The following is a 20834-nucleotide window of genomic DNA, read 5'->3' as shown; positions in this document are numbered from 1 at the left end:
GCGGGATTTTAGGATTGAATGCCCTAACGAATTTTCCAATTTTCAAACTTTAGGGAACCTGCTGAGATTTGGCTCTTTCAAATAGTTCTTTGCTCAGATGCTTTCACTTTCCTGGAGTGCAGGGTCGGGGTGGAGTGGAGGGGCAGGAGGAGTGGGACACGATGCGAAGTGACCTGTAAGTTGGGAGGTGGAGGAGAGATAGAAGAGAGAAGCGGGTCGTGTCGGGGAAGCGTGCCAAGCACAGCCCCTCCTCCCTCCCTTGCGTAACAGACAAGGCTGGCAGGGCAGCCCCAAGACCAACCCCCACTTCCTTGAGTCTTTCTTGGCGTTTGGGCGCCCAGTCTCCCCCGGAGCCCGATGCCCATGCTCCTGGCCTGGGAGATGCTCAGGCTGGCAGGCCTGCGGGTGCCGGGACCAGCAGTGCCTGGCAGCCAACTGCAAGAGCACAGAACCGCTGCACTGAGGTGTGCGGCCCGACAGCCCCACTCTGCCCTTCCAGGTCGCGCTTCGGAAAGCCTCCACCCCGCAACTGCAGGCCCGCCGCGTTCAGACGCATCATCATAATTACAGATGGCTGCTCTTAACCGGCATAGGGCTGAGAACTACAGTGTTGCCGTAGGGACATGGCTAACTCTACCCCAAACACCAAGTTGTTTTGATTGCTCTGGGAATACCCCGGGTGCATTACTTAATTCTAATAAGGAGCTGCTACCGCAGCCCACGTTCGGTGATACGCTGGATCAGAGCGGCCTCTCCAAATCACTTTCGAGCTTACTGCACGTGAGGAAATTGGGATGCAGCCTCAGGAAAACAAATACCTCCAGGGAAGTGATAAAGTGCAGGCTTAGACAAGGGGAAAACTGAGATCTGAAATTTAATGAAAAAAGACAAACAAACAAAAAAACTCTTTGAAGTGGGAGGAAGAGAGGGAATTCCAGGACTCTCCTGAGGCCACTATAGCCAATAAACACTGTCTACTGACTGGAAGTAAAATCTAACCCTCTTTGGAAAATTCCTGATGTCAGCTATGTTCTTGATGTGTTCAGAGGAGTATCAATATTTTTACGGTAGTTCTACCTTTCAGATCTTTGGATTATTTGGTTATCTTTAATGTTGAACATGCAATTCTATTTCAAGTAGACGCAGTGCTCTCATTTTAATAAATAGAACGATGACCATTTCTGCTCTATGGTAGGACAAAAATCCACATTTACGCATATACTATATGTTAAGTGCTATACAGAACTTAATGAAAGTTTAAAGTGAGATCTCAGTTTTAAAATTATCCTAATTGGAACTTTAAACTCTGTGGAATTCACCCAGAAAAGGAATTAGAAAATAAAATCAACAACAAAACTACCCTTCCTAGTGATCTTTGAAGAACATTTTTTAATTTACTAATATCTATAACAATAATAGTAACTCTCAGTTATGAAGTATTAGGTGCCAGACATAGTGCTAGATGCTTCGTATAGTCTCAATATTGTTTGTAATTTTACAAGTCTCAGTTGTCTTCCAGTTTTTTTTAAAGAAATAAAGCCACATTGGTTAGATTTCTTGATCTTTTGTAATACCATTTTTAAAAAGAGAAGGAAAAAATCAAAATCCACAAAATATACAGACCAACTAAATTCTGTAAGACAAGTAATGTGAATAATAAATTTTACATATATTCAAAGTATTTTTAGAGGATTTAAGTTTAGAATATTATATTTATTATGGGATTTTGATATAATTAAGGAATTTGAGAGTAGAAGTAAATATGTCTGATTTTTGCTTCTTGCATAAGGGGGCCTTGAAAACAAAGCAGATTAATCTAGATAAAAGATTATTCCATTAAAATTAATACAACAGGGTGATTTTAAGTCTATGTGTAGGTATGTGTGTTTGCGTGTATTTGTTTCTTCAGTAAAATAAATCCACAAAAAGGAAAAAAAGCTGGAGGCAAATATAATGCCTTTGAAAAAGAATGCTTTTTTTAATTTTATTGACGTGTTGAAGTTGATTTACAATGTTAATTTCTGGTGTACAGCATAGTGATTCAGTTATATATACATATGTATACATATTCTTTTTCATATTCTTTTTTATTATAGGTTATTATAAAATATCGAATATAGTTCCCTGTGCTGTATAGTAGGACCTTGTTGTTTATCTAAAAGAATGCTTTTTTTAAAAAAAAATTTCATTTCATTTTTTGTTTTTGGCAAAGAATGCTTTTAAAAGTACATTTTTTTTTCATTCATGAGGTTCCTCTGATGTGTTGCTTCAGAAAGAACAGTTTATTTCAGATATTTGGCTTAGCTTGCCGTAAGTCTTCAATGTTTAGACATGTTTTCATTGTCACCGTGGTCATTCATGCTGTAATTGATATCCCTTCCACTTAGTTCACAACCGTTGAGTTTGGCACCCTTCTCTAGATAGCACATTGAGTATTTGGGATTCGTAGGGCCAGAAGAGCGTGTCAGCTCCGTTCTTTGAAAGAAACAATTGATATTTTCTTTTTTTCGTATAGAACCTTGGTTTAAGATGAGTCCCTAGGCCCTTCCCTACTTGATCCCTCCACTATTTTGTTGCATTTAAGCCCCTCCCCCTTCCATGTTCTGTACCAGGTCAGACAGTCTTGCTACCTGTTTTTGCATGGTCCACAAAGTAGAAGTGATTTTACAATTATGCTTCATGACACAATTATATGAAATTCAAATTTCAGTGTCCATTAATAAAATTTTATCGAAACACAGCCATGCTCATTCTTTCTGTGTTGTCTGTGGTTGCTTTCACACTGCAGTGGCAAAGTTGAGTAGTTGCAACAGAGAGTGAATGGGCCACAAGGCCTGAAATATTTACTCTGTGGTCTCTTACAGAAACAGTTTTTGGACCTCTGAACAATACTAAAGCCAGATTTATTGTTTTTTTTTGTTGTTTTTTTTAACATGTATGCCTGCTAGTATTAGCTTCTTGCTTAATATCCATTACCCTTGGAATAAAGTTTTAAAGTTTTATATAGGGACTGTATGATTTGGCCCCAGCATGCTACTCCAGCCTCATTAATACTTTTCTGTTTCTAGTGATATTATTGTATTAATAGATTTGGGATTACTGATACTAATAATATAGGTAGGATGTGTACAGAATCAAATTATTCATTTTGCACTATTTTTCTCTCAGAGAGATAATAGCAGTCTTTCTTGCCAGTACATGGGAGCTACTAGGAAGCTAGCTCTTCATGGAAATTGAAGAGTACATTTTGAAAGTGAATATTTAAATCCAGGGCCTGGTAGAGCGGAAATCTGTGCTCATTTTAAATTATAAAGCTTAAAGAGACAGAATGGCTTTTAGGCTTATTCCCAAAGGGCAGAAGGAAGGGGCATGTGTCAGAACTAGGGATGAGGTGATGAGGGGAGCTTTTTCAATGTATACAAACCCCTCCCTCTCCAAATTCTGTTACATGTCACTCCAACTTCTATTTTGGGAGTCTCTGATTGAAGGATGACAGAAGGGTATCCTATTTCTCAAGTGGGTTAAAAGAGTTTAAAATAGTTGATTAACTGTACTAGTATGTATACAGAAAGAATATGTCAATCTGGAGGATGCTTGGCCAGACTTAGGCTGAGAACTTAGGACTTAGGACAGAAAAGCAATCACAGAGGCAGACTCTGATCACTAGAGAAATATACAGAGATGAGTCATCAGGCCCTACCAGTGTCACAGTAAATTGTCCCTTAAAACTATCTACCTGTGCTGTACTCCATGTTTATCATGCACATTTCTGGTGACAGTCTGACTTCCAAGGTATTCAGGCACCTGGATGGTAGAATGATTGAAATCTGAAATCTAGAAAGGATCTTTTCCCTACTATGCATTAGTGTATTTACTACGGAGCATGTACATGCAGCCTGTGAGTGTGGCTCGTTTAAGTTGACCACTCTGAGTACTCCTGTGGGATGCTGACAGTGCTGAGGCCTTCCTCCAAATAGTGGTCAATTTATCAAGGTTATGTCACCTTTGAGACCTTTTGGAGGCCTGTCATCTAGCCTTCTCCAGTAGACTCCTCAGCCTTATCAAATCCTCTTACTCTTCCTAATGCCCCTCTCCAGTGATTTTGGAATTACTTGGAAATCTAGAAGTTTTCCAGTAGTGCTATGAATCTAATAAGTGTAATAGCCAGACCTACATGGAAAAAATAAAGGCACATTGATAACTATTTTAAGTTCCATTTTCTATATACTAGCCTGGCAAAATAGAAGTATTTGTATTCATATATATTGTTTCCTATTTTTTAACCTTTCCGGTTGGCAGAACCCTCCACCTGTTTTCCCTTGGTCAGCAAAGTGTGCCTCATCCTGCCCAGTCACCTAAGCCGGAAACCTGGTGCATCCTTGTTTCTTATGTCTTCTTTGCTAACTTGCCATGTCCGTCATTAAAGCTCTCAACATTTCTAGCTTGAACCGTTATAATAATCTCCAAAAGATCTTTTTTTTTTAATTGAAGAAAAATTGATTTACAACATTGTGTTAGTTCCTGGTAGACAGCATAATGATTCAGTTCTACAATAAATACTCTTTTTCATATTTTTCATTATAGTTTATTATAAGCTATAGAATATACTTCTTTGTGTTAAAGATCTCTTTTTAATACTCTCATCTGTCCTTTTGGTTGTTTCCAAAGTAATAGTAATTTTAAAAGTGTATCTTTTAGGACACATTTCTGAACTTGTTACTTTTCAGTGTGAAACTAGAAGGTGGCTTTTTATATTTTGACACTGTGGACTCCGTGTTCTTTAGCGTGACATACAGGCTCTTCATGACCTGGCTGCTGCCCCTCCCCCATGGACTCTTTCCTTCTCCCTCCCTGTGTCCCCCTAGTCACCCAGGCGCTGCTTCACTCCTCTGCACACTTGCATTTGCCATCCATGAGCTCATCTTGGCTATTTCAGCAGCATCTCACACCACCGCATGCTCTATTTTGAAACACCTTCTTCCCTTGATTTCCATATCATTCTTTCTGAACTGGCCTCCACCTTTCAGATATTTCCCTTGTTTTTTTTTTTGCTGGGCACTTGTTTCCTACTCAGCCTTTGCGTGCCAGGCTCTCGTGGGGCCCAGTCTTAGGTTCTATTTTCCCTCTTAAACCTACTAAGCTTAGTACTGCTCTCTATCCAGTGGTTGACTATAAGGGATTTTTATATTTAGCAGAAGTATATAAAATCATTTACAGTAGAGTTAATGTATATTTTTCTCACAGCTATTTGGTTACCATAGTAGAGTGAGGATACCTATCTATGGTTTCGGTCAGTGAGAACTGCTATAATATGTCAAAAGCACTGGTTTTTAGGGAGTAGAACCTAGCCCCCTCGTGTGCTCTCTTCAGTTTGAGCAAGTGGTATCCTTCAGGGTCACTCTGGTCCCTCATTCTGCTGTTGTATGAAATGATTAGGTTTTAACAACCCTTCCCCTCCCCCAGAAGGTTGATCCTTGCAGTGCATCAAGTAGCATTTGACTTATCTATACACCTTACTGAATTAAATGGAACAGCTAGGTAGAAATTAGGGCAAGATTTAATGTTTTATTTAGAGGAAGATTTTTCTTCTGGGAAATAAATTAGAACTGATAGATGGGACTCTCCTCAGTGTTTATTATAGTCCAGGTCCCTGCCAGGAAGTTATTCTGAATAAAGTAAAAAAGTATTTGTAAAGGAAAGAATTATTGAATAATCAAGATGTAAACTTTTCAATGATGAAAAATATGCTGAATGCTTATTGGAATTGCTCCACCTGAACAGCTGGTTCTTCCTGCCATTTCTTGATGTTCCATTTCCGGTACTCAAGAGATGCAGTCCTTGATCGTTGTAAAGGGTTAATACAGGCATCTGATGAGGATGCCAGCACTGAAGAAGTGGTAAATGAAGAAATGATGACATTGCCAGAATGAAATAGGAAGTATTAGCATGGAAAAGAAAATTTTACCCTTAATATATTTAATTTAAAAAACGAGGTTAAAATAGTATTGCAGTATGCAATTTACATAATTGAGTATAAGCAAGATATTTTCATTTGCATTTTATTTTTTCTAATTGATGTGTAGAACAGCAAAAATTGGATACTGTCCCTTTAATAAAGCCCTGTTTACCTACCCTGTTCTAGTAGGAGTGGCTTAGGAACCTGTAGAGCGAGGTGTAACTTCCAATTCTGCATTCTGTCTGGCAGCCTTGGAAAGAGTGCTGATACTACAAACCAGGAAGTGACAAATAATGTGCTTTAAATTATAATAGAACTAGCCTTTTATAAGGAAAAGCTTCTCATAATAAAACTAGAAGATTGAAGCAGTGATTCTACATAGTTGTCATTAAATGTTTGGAACTCTGCTGCAGATAAAGACTTCAAGCGTGCTTAGAATACAAAGCTTTCTGGGCCAGACGCTGATCTGACTTTTAAGCCTTATCTGATTACTGCTTGATTGTCTTTATTTTGTTCAAGTGCTCATCAGGCTGAACGGGGGGGGCCTCCCTCCCGCTGTTTGCAGGTAAGTGTTCAGTCTTTGTTTAAAATTTAGGTTGTTTCTTATGGTTTCTTAACCTTGGCTCTGCTGGTGAATATTGAAGAATTGTGGATATCAGTCTCGGTATATATTTTAATGTTTAAATGTTCAGCATGACTGTAAATGACCATTTTTGTCACTTTGCCAATTTTGTAGAAAAGTTCATTTTTACAAATTAGCAAATCTATAAGATTCTGAATTAAATGGGTTCTATTTTGTTTACCATTAACATTATTTATATTTAATTAATAGATTTAAAAGTATAATGAAATTACTCTGCTATTAACCTCCGAGAGCTTTTTGATAATATTTAAGACATTTATTTACATAGTCAAATAAAATTGTATTTTTGTTATTACTATTTTACTTAAAAGCTTTATTTCTTTCACTCTTAGGTAAGCTGTCTCAGTGTTTATCTTTGTCCATATACTTGCTTTAGTTTGTTTTTGGAATAGTTTGATACCTATTATTTCAGAATAGTTTTTATAAAAGATTAATCTTCCACAAGTATATTGAAATATTGCTTGTTTCTCTTTATAAAGTTAACCATCCACTTGTGACACTAAAAGTACTTCAAAGATAATGTCTTTGGAATATTGAGTTAATTATTAGTATGAGCTAACTGCTACTGTGGAAAAAAAAAAGCTCACAAATGGCTCTTGCTGAGTGGGAATCAGAAAAGAAATGTCTGGGGGTGTACCTTCAGGGTCGAGGACAGTGGTTCCTTAACTTTCTCTACCACTAGTGATTTTTAAAGTTTTTTTTCTATGAACAGTATTCTTCAAAAGACTTTTTTGTCCACCAAATAAGTGGTGTATATTAAATAATAAAATGTTAGAATATTATTGTTTATTAAGCCTGAGATAACCACTCTAGATTAATATAATTCAGCCCCAAACAAAGAGGCCTGACATTTTACTTAGCTTGAATAACTATTGTAGGTAACTGTTTGGATATTTTTGACTTTTTGAAATGCTTATAATAATATCTAAAGTTTCATCAACTACTGTTGTGGATCCTAGGAATTTGAGAACTAGTAGTCTAAAGTGCAGGAATTTTCTTCCGAATATCTTTGAGTTTCCATGAAATGTAATAATGAAGGTCGCATAGTGTAATGTAACAGACAAAGATACCATAACTACTAGACAGAGAGGACAAACAAGGAGAAAGATAAAAGGAAGTGTGGTACTTATCGCGGGGAGTATTGGGGAGGAATTCAAGGCATCTGTATGTTTTAGCCCCGTAAAATCTCTCTATATTTGTTCCAACTATTTCCCCACTTAAAATTTTACTCCAGTTAGGCTGATAAACTACTCATTGACTTCCAAACAAATATTATTTATATTTTTCATGTATTTATTCTGTATTTTTATGTAGGTTCCCTCTCCTGAAATTTCTTCATTTCTCCATTTCCTGCATTCATGTCCTTTCTTCAGCTCAGCTGAAGACCCTTCTCTAATGTGAAGCCTTATCTGACCACCCTAATCCACAGTGATATTTCTTTCCTTTAGACTTCTATATCATGTTGATTCCACTGTACTTTAGTACATAATAATGTTATAGTTTGTCATATTTAATTTTTACTTAAAAGTCTCTCACGTTTCTTCAGCTGTAAGTTGTTTGAGAGCAAGTAGTACATCATTTTTATCCTCCTTGGCATCTACTGCAGTGGGACACATTTGGTAGGTGCTGAATAAATGTCTGTTGAATGAATGAGAGAGGTAAAGAATCTTGCCAATGGTTGCTTCAAGTGTTATGCTGCCTACCTCTACCTTGCTTAATCATGTGTTAACCATCTAAATGTTTCTAAGAATCAGACCGATGGTTATCATACTATTATTGTTTTTGTTTTGCTTTATAACACACGAGTTTTCTGAATTAGATAATTTAATAGTGATATGATACCTACAAAGAAAGACAAGCTGAACTTTATTAAAGGTAAATCAAAAGAAATATTCTGAATTCTAGCCTCTTGCATTTTATATTTTAGAAAAATGTAATTTAAAGTTTATTGATGTATGAGGTTTTAACTGGAGTTAAAATATTCAGATACATTATGGATTAAGAAGAGGGGTTCTGAATTGATGATTAGAACTCTGAATGGTGACCCAGTGGTCATGGTAGACTGATTGGCTTGCAGGATTTAAATTGCAGATTAGTAGTTGCCAGGAACTACGAACAAAATATTTTATGGAAAGGAAATTTTAAGTCTTAACCTCACATTGACAGTAGTTACTCTATTACATACTTTAAAATCACCATTTACGTATTCTCAGTATCGGCTATGCCAGATAGGTTTTGTTAGCTCGCTTTTTATAGATACGGAAAACTGATGTCTAGAAAAGTCAAGTAACGACCAAAGCCACACACCAGTTGCTGCACGACGGGTCATTTTGACTTCACTGTGTTATATACTATGTTGTTTCCCGATGGTCAGTGTGACTTTTCTGTCGTTCTAGAGCCTGACCAGACAGGAATTCTGGCAGCTGCTCCAGCAGAACTATGGCACTGAGCTAGGCCTAAATGCTGAAGAGATGGAGAACTTGTCCCTATCGATTGAGGATAATGTGCAGCCAAGGTACCGCAGAACGTTTTGAAATGTTAAAATTTTATTTATTATTAATCAAAGCAGATTTATTTTAGATTTTACTAATTGAGACTTTCAAATTATTTATTCACCCTTGGGTGAAATTTGCCTCTCGGTTCTCTGGTTCTCCGTAGTGGAATGAGTGAAAGGTGAGGACAGAAAATAGTTTGCTAAATTGGCAAGCAAATTCAGGTCATATGAGGAAATGTTAACTTTGTAACATTTGTCACCTAGGATTTGCTTAAAGCTTGATGTTAGCAAATCTTTTTACTAAGGATCTGGAGAAGTACCTAGTGAAATCTCTGCACTTATAAATAACAATAAAGTAAATTAGCTGGTCGGTATTTAGAGGAATACAAAGATAATACGACTTTTTCTCAATGATACCCTAGCATATTGCTTGTCATGTAATTGGCACTCAATAAATATTGAGAGCATTAATGAAAGGAGCTTACAGCACTACAGGGAGTGCAAATAATTGTGATAATAATTGTTGAAAATGACAAGGGCCAAAAAGAGCAATAGATAATGTCAGAAAAATTTAGAGCAGAGAGAGATTATTTTTGACTGATGGGAATTCATTTGGAAGAGTGGACATTTTTATTAACCTGTACAAATAAAAGTGCATTTTGTCCAGTGGTAATTGAGGTCATAACAATAAAAACAGCTAAGGATAATACACTACAGTTCTATAGCAAACATTAGCTGAGTGAAAGGAGCCAGCCACCAAAGACCATATATTGTGTGATTCCACTGTTACGAAATGGAGTCCAGAATCAGTATTATCCATAGAGATAGAAAGTAGCATAGTGTTGGCCAGGGTCCAGGAGTGACTGCTGTTGGGCATGGGGTTTCTTTTGGGGCGATGAAAATGTTCTAAAATTAAACAGTAGTGGTGGCTGCACAACTCTGTAAACCACTGTACTGTACACTTTAAATAGGGTGAATTTTATGGTATATGAATTATATCTTAATGAAAATTATGTAAATTATTTATTAAAAAATTCTGTGGCAAGTAAATCTTAAAATGGAAATCTTTTGAAGTTTCCATGTGTGTACAAAAATTTTTCTCTGTCTAGGTAGTTCTCTAGCTATGCTGATCCTATTATCCTATTTATATTGTGTCAGTTCAGCATTAATATTTTACAGTCTTTTTTACACAGTTGCACATGCATATTTTATTAGTTTTCTCTAAAGTTAAAAATTTCAATTGTACTGCTCTCCTTGTAAAGTTTACTAGTCTCTCTCAGGTACTGGAGTTGGGTAGAAAAGCAATTGACATAATGCAGAGAACCTAACATTTTTGTAAAGAAGATCTGGATTCTAGTCTGGAGTTTGCCACCAAGTAGCTGAGCAACCTCAGGCAAATTGCTTAACCTTTCTGATCCTCACTTTATTCATCTGTGGAAGGAGGCAGTTAATCTGGATGATCTCCAAGGTCCTTGCTGACTTGAAAAGTTTCTAGTCTTTGAAAACAGAAAGAATAAATATTTTTGATCAACTGCTCTACACACTCCAATGTCCAGCTTTTCTCTTGGTGACTGAATGTTCTCTAAGAAAAGGTGTGCAGGGGGCAGGGTATAGCTCAGTGGTAGAGTGTGTGCTTAGCATGCCTGAGGTCCTGGGTTCAGTCCCCAGTACCTCTATTAAATTAAAAAAAAAAAAAAAGTAAGCCTAATTACTTCTCTCCTCACCAAAAAAAAAAAAAAAAAAAAAGAAAAAAAGAAAAAAAGAAAAGAAAAGGAAAAAGTGTGCAGGATCCTCGCTCCCTCTTCTGCTCTTTCCCCCATTCTTCCAACCTCTGAGAGAAACATGTGTCTCAAACCTTTACTTCCCCAGCGCCTCCATCTTCTTTCTCTTCATTTTCAATCTTCCCTTCAGTCTCCTTCCTCCTTTTTTCTTTATTTCTCCATAAAATCCTCAAGTTCAGACACACGGCTAGTGGTCTAGTTGGTTTAGGAGTTGGGTTTGTTTGTTTGTTTGTTTGTTTGTTTGTTTGATTCCCTCAGAGTCCTGCCATTCTGCCTGACCAGGAGTGACTTTGGCTGGAGAAGAATAGAGTTGAGAGGCTTTTTTAGCTTTTCTGTTTCTTCCTCAGGATAATATGGCTTAAGATGTCAGGCTGTTACTTTATTTTAGAAGAGCTTTAAGTCTAAATGTAGCAGTGATTGCATGGGAATAATAATTGCTCAGTAGAGTTGAACACTGGAAATTAGATCCATTGTGCTTCTTTATTATTTAATATACTTTTTTCTTCTCCTTGAAAGAGGAAAAGCAGTTCCCAAGACATTTATTATAGACTTGTCCCTATAACTACTTGAAAGCTGTTTCTTCAGCCTTAGGAATTTCTGTTTGTAAGAATGAGAAGAGCAAGAAGGGAGGCATGAAATGTGAATGGGCTCTGTGCTCAGACGTTAAGAGCTTCCACTTCTGGGAGGTATTTGCTATGGCAGCTGGGACTGAATCCCAAGGAAGGAGATCTAAAAGTGCCTTCTGGTGCTGCTTGGCATCCAGTTCAAATATCTACCCTGCACCTTTTGAAGATTCTTCATTGTCCACAACTAAAATTTAAACAAGCAATGTTCATTTTTAGTTGCTGTTATGGCCACTTGTATTTGGTTAATTTTTAATGGTTTCTGAAGCTTATAAAATCTTATATGAGCATGTATTATTTTTTGCAATGAAGTCAATTTGCATGGGATTTAAGAAGATAGCTTTGTTATAAGTAGAAGCTTGTTTGTTACATTACAAAAAACGTTTGTTGTCAAAATGCTTTATTACAGAAAAGGACCTCGATGAGGAGGCTACATCAGTCATTTGCGTGGCAGTGACCTTGTTTATGTTTCTATGGTGTGTTTCTTACAGAAGTCCAGGAAGAAGCAGCTTGGATGACTGTGGAGAGAGAGATGAAAAACTATCCAAGTCAATCAGTTTTACCCGTGAATCAATTAGTCGGGTTTCAGAAACAGAGTCAATCGATGGAAATCCACCGAAAGGGGTTAGAGTGCATGATATCCTTTTTAAAATCTAATACTGCCATATGTTCATCATAATGGAAGATCAAATAAAAACGCAATATACAAAATGTTTAAAAACTTAAGATGTCAGACTGCTCCGGTATTTTAAGTGAACAGTTTTAAGCCTGTAAATAGCAGAGGTTATATGGGAATGAGATGTGGTTCTGTTCGGAATTGGATATGGTTCAGAGTTACCAGACAGGTCCCTGAGCATCAGTCTGTAAGGCGGATAGACACCATTAAAAATATAATAGGGTAGAGAAAGTTGTAATTAGCAGAATTTTTCTCTGAGTAGGTAGAGTGTATACTGGAAAGAATCTGTGTTGAAGGGGAGATGAGAACCCTTAGCAGCATGCTTGAGTAACAACAGACGCTTGTTAAGGTGAAGACTAAGGCAGGCACGTCCACTTAATTACTGGGTTTCATAATTAGTTTCTTCCTTTATTTTTTTCAAGCATTAATATAAGCCCATTAACTTTTTTATTTTGGTGAGTTTCTATCGCTTGAAGTCATTATATTATTATTATTATTATTATTATTATTATTATTATTATCATCATCATCATCATCATTTATACTCAGCTTTTCCCCTCTGCCAGTAGGAGCCCCTTCAGGTTGGCTCCTTTGTCCTTTTGGAATGATCAGTAATCTTTGATGGCTTCCTTTCTTTCTGGTACAATAATGTGTCACAGGCACAATTTGTACACTTCTGTCCCAGACTTAGCATCAGCCATTCTCCTAATGAACCACAGTTCTTAGTGAAGAGTGGTACTTAGAGACCACATGAGGGCCAAGAGTGTGCAGCTTTTGTTCTTCTGACTAGGGATGCAAGTTTGGGGCCAATGTTGAATTTCTTGGTTTAGATCAGAGCATTGGCTTCAGATTCTACCTCTGCTTAACCTTCTATGCCTTTGTTTTCTTAACTATGAGGACACTAATACTCCATGGAGGTTTTTTTAAAATAAAGATTAAATGAATTGATACATGTGAAAGTGCTTTGAACAGCCCCTAGTACATATTAAGTATTCAGTGACCATAAGCAGATTATAATGGAAGGTGAATCTGTGTGTGGCCAGCACTGGACCTTTTCTACCATCTCTCATGGAGCTCCCAGTGTCTTCTGTGAAAATAATGTTGGGAAGACATTGAAACAGAATATATTTATGTGAAAGCCCACCAGATTATCAACTTAACAATCAAGCATCTATCTCAGTTGAATTTTGTGTTGTAGATTTCATGTAAAACTTCAAGATACCCTTAGAAACTTACTGTTGGTGCAAGGGAGGTGATTCTGAATGCTAATCCCTTTATACATTCCTACTGAGAAGACCAAACCACTCAATTTTGGGGTGGTAACAGGACAAGGGATCTCTTGCAGTCCTCTCATTCTTCTACAAAAGTTTGACTTTGAGAACTGATTTCTTGAGTCCTTCATAGAGCTTCTTTGACAATGTCTTCTGTACCCACTCTTGGGATAGTCAGCCTGTTGGTTCTTCCTTCTAGTTTTGTCCCTAAAGGAAGTCATATTTTCTCTAAGGAAAGGGAATGGAATGTAGAGGAGTAATTTAATGTTTTAAGATTGATTATACATTCATTGATGTTTAGCGTGATGTTTTCAGGTTGGGAAATAGAAATAATATAGAGATTTGGTCCTTTCCTTCCTTTTGCATTCAAGAGCAGTAAGGGAAGATTCTCAGATGTCGTAAATATCATATGTCACTTATTTTGTTTCATTTTTACTTACAACAAGGTTGTAAATAATAAAAAGTTAGAAATAACATTTTTTGAAGAAGAAAATAAGTTTCTCTCAAGTTATAAAATAAGTAGGCTTTGTGAAAATTCAGGAAATGTAGAAAAGTATACAAAGAAAGAAAAATTGTCCAGATGCCAGCTGTTCAAAGATAGTGACTGTTACTTCTCCTGTATCTGTCCATGCTCTTTACAATAGGAACTGTATCTTAATTAGAAACAAGAGAAATATGTGTGGAAACTTACTCTGCTTAGCATCTAAAGAGGCCCTGGGTCAGCTAAATAAGCATGTTGCCTTGTAATGTGGAAATCCCAGATAAATCAAGACTTGATTTTAGCAATAATCTCTGCTTGAAAAAATCAGTCCTCTGACTAGGATAGTATAATCCTTTAATAAATTGCGCCCTGGGTCCCAGTTGTTATTCTGCTTTCTCGGTGGCCAGTGGAAACTGATATCCTCTCTAGAGCTGCTTCGGTTGTTCAGTGCTGCTCAAGATCTCTTGGGGCAGGGAGTATAAAGATTACATATATGTTTTTGCTCTCTTTCATCTGCTTATACACAGGCAGTACAAGAAAGTACATTGCTGTGTAGTGTATATTTTTCACACTGTTCTGTTAAGCCTAATTATAATAGTATTCTTTTCTACTTGAATACTAACACAGCAATAGCATTCATACTTTAAAGCCTAACATTAAATTTATTATAGAAATGACATATCTTTATTAAACCATTTCCAGATAGTATGGATAACATTATATATTGAATATATTTTGATGCCCAATTCTTTAGTCCCTTAACAGCAAAGCAACTGTGTTCTTGAGTTTGCTGTGAAATTAATTTTCCCTTTTAATTCTCTCTCCCACACTGTACTCTTATGTGACTTTTATCTCTCTATTTTCTTTTCCTTTCCCCTTTAGTTACTGGTCTTGAGAGATGGGTGAGTTCTCTCCTCTGAAATGATGGGGCAGGTATTGTCTGGGGAACTAACTGGGTTTGACTCCTCTCCCTAGTGCACTCCAAAGAACTGACTGTTCTGTTATTTTTAACTCTGTCCCCTTTCCCTTTGACTTACATGAGTCACATGTTGTTAACTGTGAGTTCTTTCTGTATGATGTTCTTCATACATTTGCTGTTCAATAATGTGTAAGAAGATGACTTTAGAATGGTCTATACTATCTATCAATATTTTATGAATTGAATTGGAAATTTAATGCAAACATAGCAGACAAATTTTTCAAAGAGCAGTATTTCAAAGTGTCTTTATTATTTAAGATCTCACTGTTTGCCTTTTAGGGATTAGGGAAAGAGGAACCCCAAAGTGAAAAACAGACCAAGAGTCCTTCACTAACTTCAGAGAAGAGGTTAAGTAGAGTGCCGTCAAAATCACTGGATGTGAATAAAAATGAGTATCTTTCTTTAGACAAAAGCAGCACTTCAGATTCTTTTGATGAAGGTAAAGAATTTCTTATTTAACCTTTAGTAAAATTTAAGTTACATCTTTTAATGTTTATGTCTTATGTGTGTGCAGCTTGAGACTTTAGTTGCGTTAAATACAATCTCACTCTATAAAGAACCAAAGAAGGATGGAAGTTAACAGGAAATAGGGAAAAAGGGCTGCTAAATCTAACCCGTCATTTCTACTTTTCAGAAGCCTGGAATTTGAAAATCTTCATCACAGTTAACTTTTAACATTCCAAACCTGAAGTCAGTGGAGATGGAGCAGTAGCAATGGACAAGCAAACTTTTTTTCCTTTGTACCTCTTAATCTCCCTAACCTGCTTTTCTCCTCTCCCATGCCCTTCCCCTCTGGCAGTCACCTGTTTGTTCTCTGTATCTATGAATTCTGTTTCTGTTTAGTTGTGTTTGTTCATCATTTTGTTTTTTACATTCCTCATATAAGTGAAATTATACAGTATTTATCTTTCTCTCTCTGACTTCTTTCACTTAGCATAATACCCTCTAGGTCCATCCATGTTGTCAAAATGTCTAGATTTCATTCTTTTTTGTGGTTCAGTAATATTCCATTATATATATATATAAAATGTATATATATGTGCATTTTCTTTATCCATTTATCAGTTAATGGGCACTTAGGTTGCTTCCATATCTTGGCTATTGTAAGTAATGCTGCAGTGAACATAGTGGGGTACGTATCATATAATCTTTTTGAATTAGTCTTTTTGTTTTCTTTGGATAAATACCCAGGAGTAGAATTGCTGGATTGTATGGTAGTTGTATTTTTAATTTTTTGAGGAACCTACATGCTATTTTCCATAGTGACTGTACTAGTTTACATTATCACCAACAGTACACGGGGTTTCCTTTTCTCCACATCCTCATCAACACTTGTTATTTGCTGTCTATCTTTTTTAATCCTTTTTTTGGGGGGGGTAATTAGATTTATTTATTTATTTACTTATTTATTTATTTAATGGAGGTACTGGGGATTGAACCCAGCACCTCATGCATGCTAGGCATACACTCTACCACTGAGCTATACTCTCCCCCTTTTGCTGTCTTTTTGATAATAGCCATTCTGACAGGTGTGAGGTGGTACCTCATTGTGGTTTTGCTTTGTGTTTCCCTGATGATTAGTGATGTTTTCATGTGCCTGTTGGCCATCAGTATATTTTCTCTGGAAAAATGTCTATTCAGGCCTTCTGTCCATTTTTTTAATCGGGTGGGGTTTTTTGCTGTTGAATAGTATGAGTTCTTTGTATATTTTGAATATTAATCCCTTATCGGATGTATTGTTTGCAATTATCTTCTCCCATTCAGTAGGCGACCTTTTCTTTTGGATTATAGTTTCCTTGGCTGTGGAAAAAGCTTTTTAGTTTGATGTAGTCCCATTTGTTTATTTTTGCTTTTGTTTACTTTGCCAGAGGAGACAAATCTTCATAAAAATCTGCATAGTGTAACACTATAATTTTACTATTTTCTTTAACCACAAAAGAGAGAGAGAGTTTCAAATCATGTTTTTTTTACTTTCTCTAAGTTAGAACCAGTTGCCTGGGGCTTATCATGCTTATCAAATGGACATTTTAAGGAATCTTTTTTTTTTTTTAGCTGTTAGATTATTGACATTGAAGTCAGTGAAGTGAGGAGACAATGGGAAAGATCAAGAACCAGGGCAGTGACTGACTACATTCAAATTTCAGGAAAGGGAACAATGCCAGTGGAGTTTTGCTGTACCTGCTTTTGTACCAGCATGTTATTTTAATATTTCTACCAGAGTATTAGTAATAGGGACTTATTGTGGTTTGGACCTGTCCGACATGATTGTACTTGCTAGTCCACTTACTGTTCAGCTTAGATCTGGTTTGGGAACCCCTGATGTCTGTTTGTTACTATTAGTGAAAACCAAATCTGTGAAAACCAAAACTAAATCCAAGTCAAATCTAAATCAAATCCAAATCAAGTCCAAGTCTAAAATCAAATCCAAATCAGGTTCAACTTTGGTTTGGGAATACTGAAGTATCTTTGATGGAAACCAAATCCACACTCTCAAAAACAGAAAAAAAAATTGAATAGTTCCTAAAAATCATAGAATGCATTAAGAAGACAGTTTTTGAGTTCTTTTGAAAAGATAGTTGAGAGGAAGTTTTTTTAGAAGGCTTGAGCACCGTGAATGACTAGCCGCTCTTAGCGTCCTGGCCGCTGATATGCAGCAGGTGTGAATTAGTTATCCCCTGCCTGGCTGAGTCTCTAACCATAGGAAGATCTGCTCTGGCACCCAGTGGCCAGACACGTAAGTGACACCAAAACAAAGAATTTGTTTCCCCCTCACCTTCTCTTTTATAAGAATGGTCCTTAAAAAAAATCCTTAGTTTCTTTACTGAGTATCTATAAAATTAACATCAATGATAAGTTACTTAAAAGTTAACATTAAAACTCATATAAGCTGTTGTCTAAATCTAGAAATAAAGAGCAGTAGCAACGTGGTTTCTGTGTTGCATATGAGCCCCAATCACATTTTGCTCCTTGTTGGCACCCCTTTGGCTTTGCAGTAGTAAGACCTCCCATGTAACATTCAGCCTTCTATTTGTGGAGGCTTTCTTAAAGGTGTATAAGGAGACTTTTTTTTCCTTCTTAGATTATCATTAGCTAAGCAATCGAACTCTCCTATTGCTTTTCCTAAGCAGGTTCCAAAATCTCAGGCTTATCATATTAAGTGGATGTTACAATGAATCTAATTTTTACCTTCTGAATGTTGTGAGGTTCTGAAGACACTTGATGTCAATGAACTGGGGAGACAGTGGGAAAAGTCAGAAGAAGTAAACCATCCTAGGAATTCTGGACGTGTGTATGTGGATTTAGAGGGAACTAGGTAGATGGCAGACTATTTTATTTTATTTTTTTTTTGTCATTCACTTTTTTTTTACATTTTTTTATTGAGTGATAGTCATTTTACAATGTTGTGTCAAATTCTAGTGTAGAGCACAGTTTTTCAGTTATGCACGAACATATATATATTCATTGTCACTTTTTTTTCTGCTATGAGCTACCACAAGATCTTGAATATATCTCCCTGTGCTGTACAGTATAATCTTGTTTATCTATTCTGCATTTTAAAATCCCAGTCTGTCCCTTCCCGCCCCCCACCCCCTTGGCAACCACAAGTTTGTATTCTATGTCTGTGAGTCTGTTTCTGTTTTGTATTTATGTTTCTTTTTTTTTTAGATTCTTCATATGAGTGATCTCATAAGGTATTTTTCTTTCTCTTTCTGGCTTCACTTAGACTGACATTCTCCAGGAGCATCCATGTCGCTGCAGACGGCATTACGTTGTTGGTTTTTATGGCTGAATAGTATTCCATCGTGTAAATACACCACATCTTCTTTACTCAGTCATCTGTTGATGGACATTTGGGCTATTTCTATGTCTTGGCTATTGTAAATAGTGCTGCTATGAACATTGGGGTGCAGGTGTCATTTCGAAGTAGGGTTCCTTCTGGATATATGCCCAGGAGCGGGATTCCTGGGTCATAGGGTAAGTCTATTCCTAGTCTTTTGAGGAATCTCCATACTGTTTTCCACAGTGTCTTGCTTCGTGTCTCGATGGCAGACTATTTTAAACTGAACATCATTTTATTTAAAATGATAGTACTTGGATGTACCATAGTGAGCAGGCAGAGTAAAAAAATAAGAGGATCTCTCTCTTTTCTTTCTACCACCCATAGACTGTGATCTCTGGACTATTTTGATGTAGAGATTCGCTCTAGACCCACATGTCCCTGAGAGGACTCACAGAGCAGAGCATCGGGAACTGCCTCATGGAGAGTGCTGAAGTAACTCCTAGCGCAGTCCCTTTGTGTGGAGTTTAACTGAAGCCCAGAGAGGGGAAGTTAGCCTAGGATCTGCTTTGACTGGCTGCTTCTTTTTTTAATGTTCTTATGCTACACTGGGCAGTATAGAACCCACAAAGATGGAAGGGTACGCTTTTTAGGGATATTTCTGTACTTGCAGAAATAGGTTCTTGGCTTCCAGCTCCTGAACAAAATGCTAAGCCTTGTGTTCTAATCTGTTAAACCGTATTACTAACTTAAAGCTTTGATATATAATGACTCACAGAATGAGCTACAGAACCTTATTTTTCTAGAGGGTTGTTGCTGATAGGCTTTTCTGAACTTATTAAGTATTTGCCCAGTTTGGGGGAGGAGTTCAGAGTATCTGAGAGGATGCTGGGACTTCCCTGGCAAATGAAGATGAGTTGACACAATGCATCCACATCCACAAATACAAGGAAATTACGACTGTGTTTTCCACCAGTATAATGTTTGTGTTGCTGTCAGGATTTACGTCTTCGCCTGCCCTGCTCTATCATGTCGTGGATAGCCTGAGACACCTGCCCCAGGAGGTAGAGCCTTAAGTGGAAGCTGACAAACTGGCCTATGGCATGAGACACCTGGGCTGGTCATGATAACACAAAAGTTAAATTCAATTTTCTATGGCTAGGATTAGAACTTGGTGTGACAGGGTTCCCTAAATAAAGTCACTTTTGCTGAGAATGGAAGCTGGTTCAGGCAGAGATTATGGAGGGGCACCTCAGAGGAGTGAAATTGGAATCCACGATCTATGGCTGGCAAAACAAGGTGAATTCGAGGCAGTGCCACACAAAGAGGAAGCATCAGGTGGTGCTTGTGAGTTAATAAAGGTGAGGACAAGTAGACCTTTGGGGAAACCCAGAGAAATAGCCATGGGATAGTCTTGCATGTTGGGGAAGCAGCCATGAGACTAAACCAGGTAACTATGACCCAGTTACCCAAGTCAGGGTTTTGAACGAAACTCTCAAATTAAACTTGGTCTTCCAGGTGTAAAGAAAGCCCTCCGTCTGAGTCAAAAAGACAGCAGATCACCAGTTTTCAGAAAATGGAAGATAAGTTGTGTGTCCTTAGTTACTCAATTAAACTCCAAATTACCTACCCAGTACATTTCCTTGCATACGTACCTAGTACATTTTTCATGTACCCTTAAAACACTATCAACATATGGTTTCAGTTTTATTCATGTCCACATCCTTCTCAAACTTACCTGTCTCACTTTTCCTACCATTTTGCCTGGTCACTTTCAAATTGATATGTTTGAAATAGTATTTTTTTATTGGAAATAGTTAGCAACCTCCTACTGGGTTGAATGGTGTTCCTTTCCCCATTTAAAATGCCACCTGTTAGCTTAATATGTTCCAGCAATATTATTGGTAATGTTACTTGCATAGGAGGCTTTAAAGTACCATGATTTTCATAAATAAATAATTCCAGATGGAAATAGTTTATTTTATATCCTTACTTCCTTGAACAGATTTTCACACAATAGGTATTACTGTTAATTTCTGGTAGTGATACCACAAATTATATTTTTATGTCATGATATAGAACATTTTATCTAATAATGGAGTTTAAATGAAATAGAAGATACTGTATTGAAATACTTATATGAGTGTAATTT

At 37.0% G+C, this 20834-nt stretch overlaps 1 protein-coding gene across 4 annotated transcripts in view; it reads left to right on the top strand.

Annotated features, from left to right (window-relative positions):
• The window catches only part of GRAMD1C (GRAM domain containing 1C), an 87117-nt gene that overhangs the window by 43882 nt on the left and 22401 nt on the right, over positions 1 to 20834 (top strand). For 3 of the 4 annotated variants that reach the window (XM_072965007.1, XM_072965000.1, XM_072965013.1), the window contains 3 exons: positions 8996 to 9114; positions 11989 to 12121; positions 15184 to 15343. In XM_072965007.1, coding sequence (XP_072821108.1) covers positions 8996 to 9114; positions 11989 to 12121; positions 15184 to 15343 — 412 coding nt within the window. Of the gene's footprint in view, positions 1 to 6162; positions 6522 to 8995; positions 9115 to 11988; positions 12122 to 15183; positions 15344 to 20834 lie in introns of those variants that run through there. The other variant, XM_006211343.4, reaches the window with a different exon arrangement.

This window comes from Vicugna pacos, chromosome 1 (genome assembly GCF_048564905.1).
Source record: "Vicugna pacos chromosome 1, VicPac4, whole genome shotgun sequence".
Taxonomy (NCBI): Eukaryota; Metazoa; Chordata; class Mammalia; order Artiodactyla; family Camelidae; genus Vicugna; species Vicugna pacos.
The sequence above is the reverse complement of the archived record's forward strand: the minus strand, read 5'-3'. Positions and strand labels throughout refer to the sequence as shown.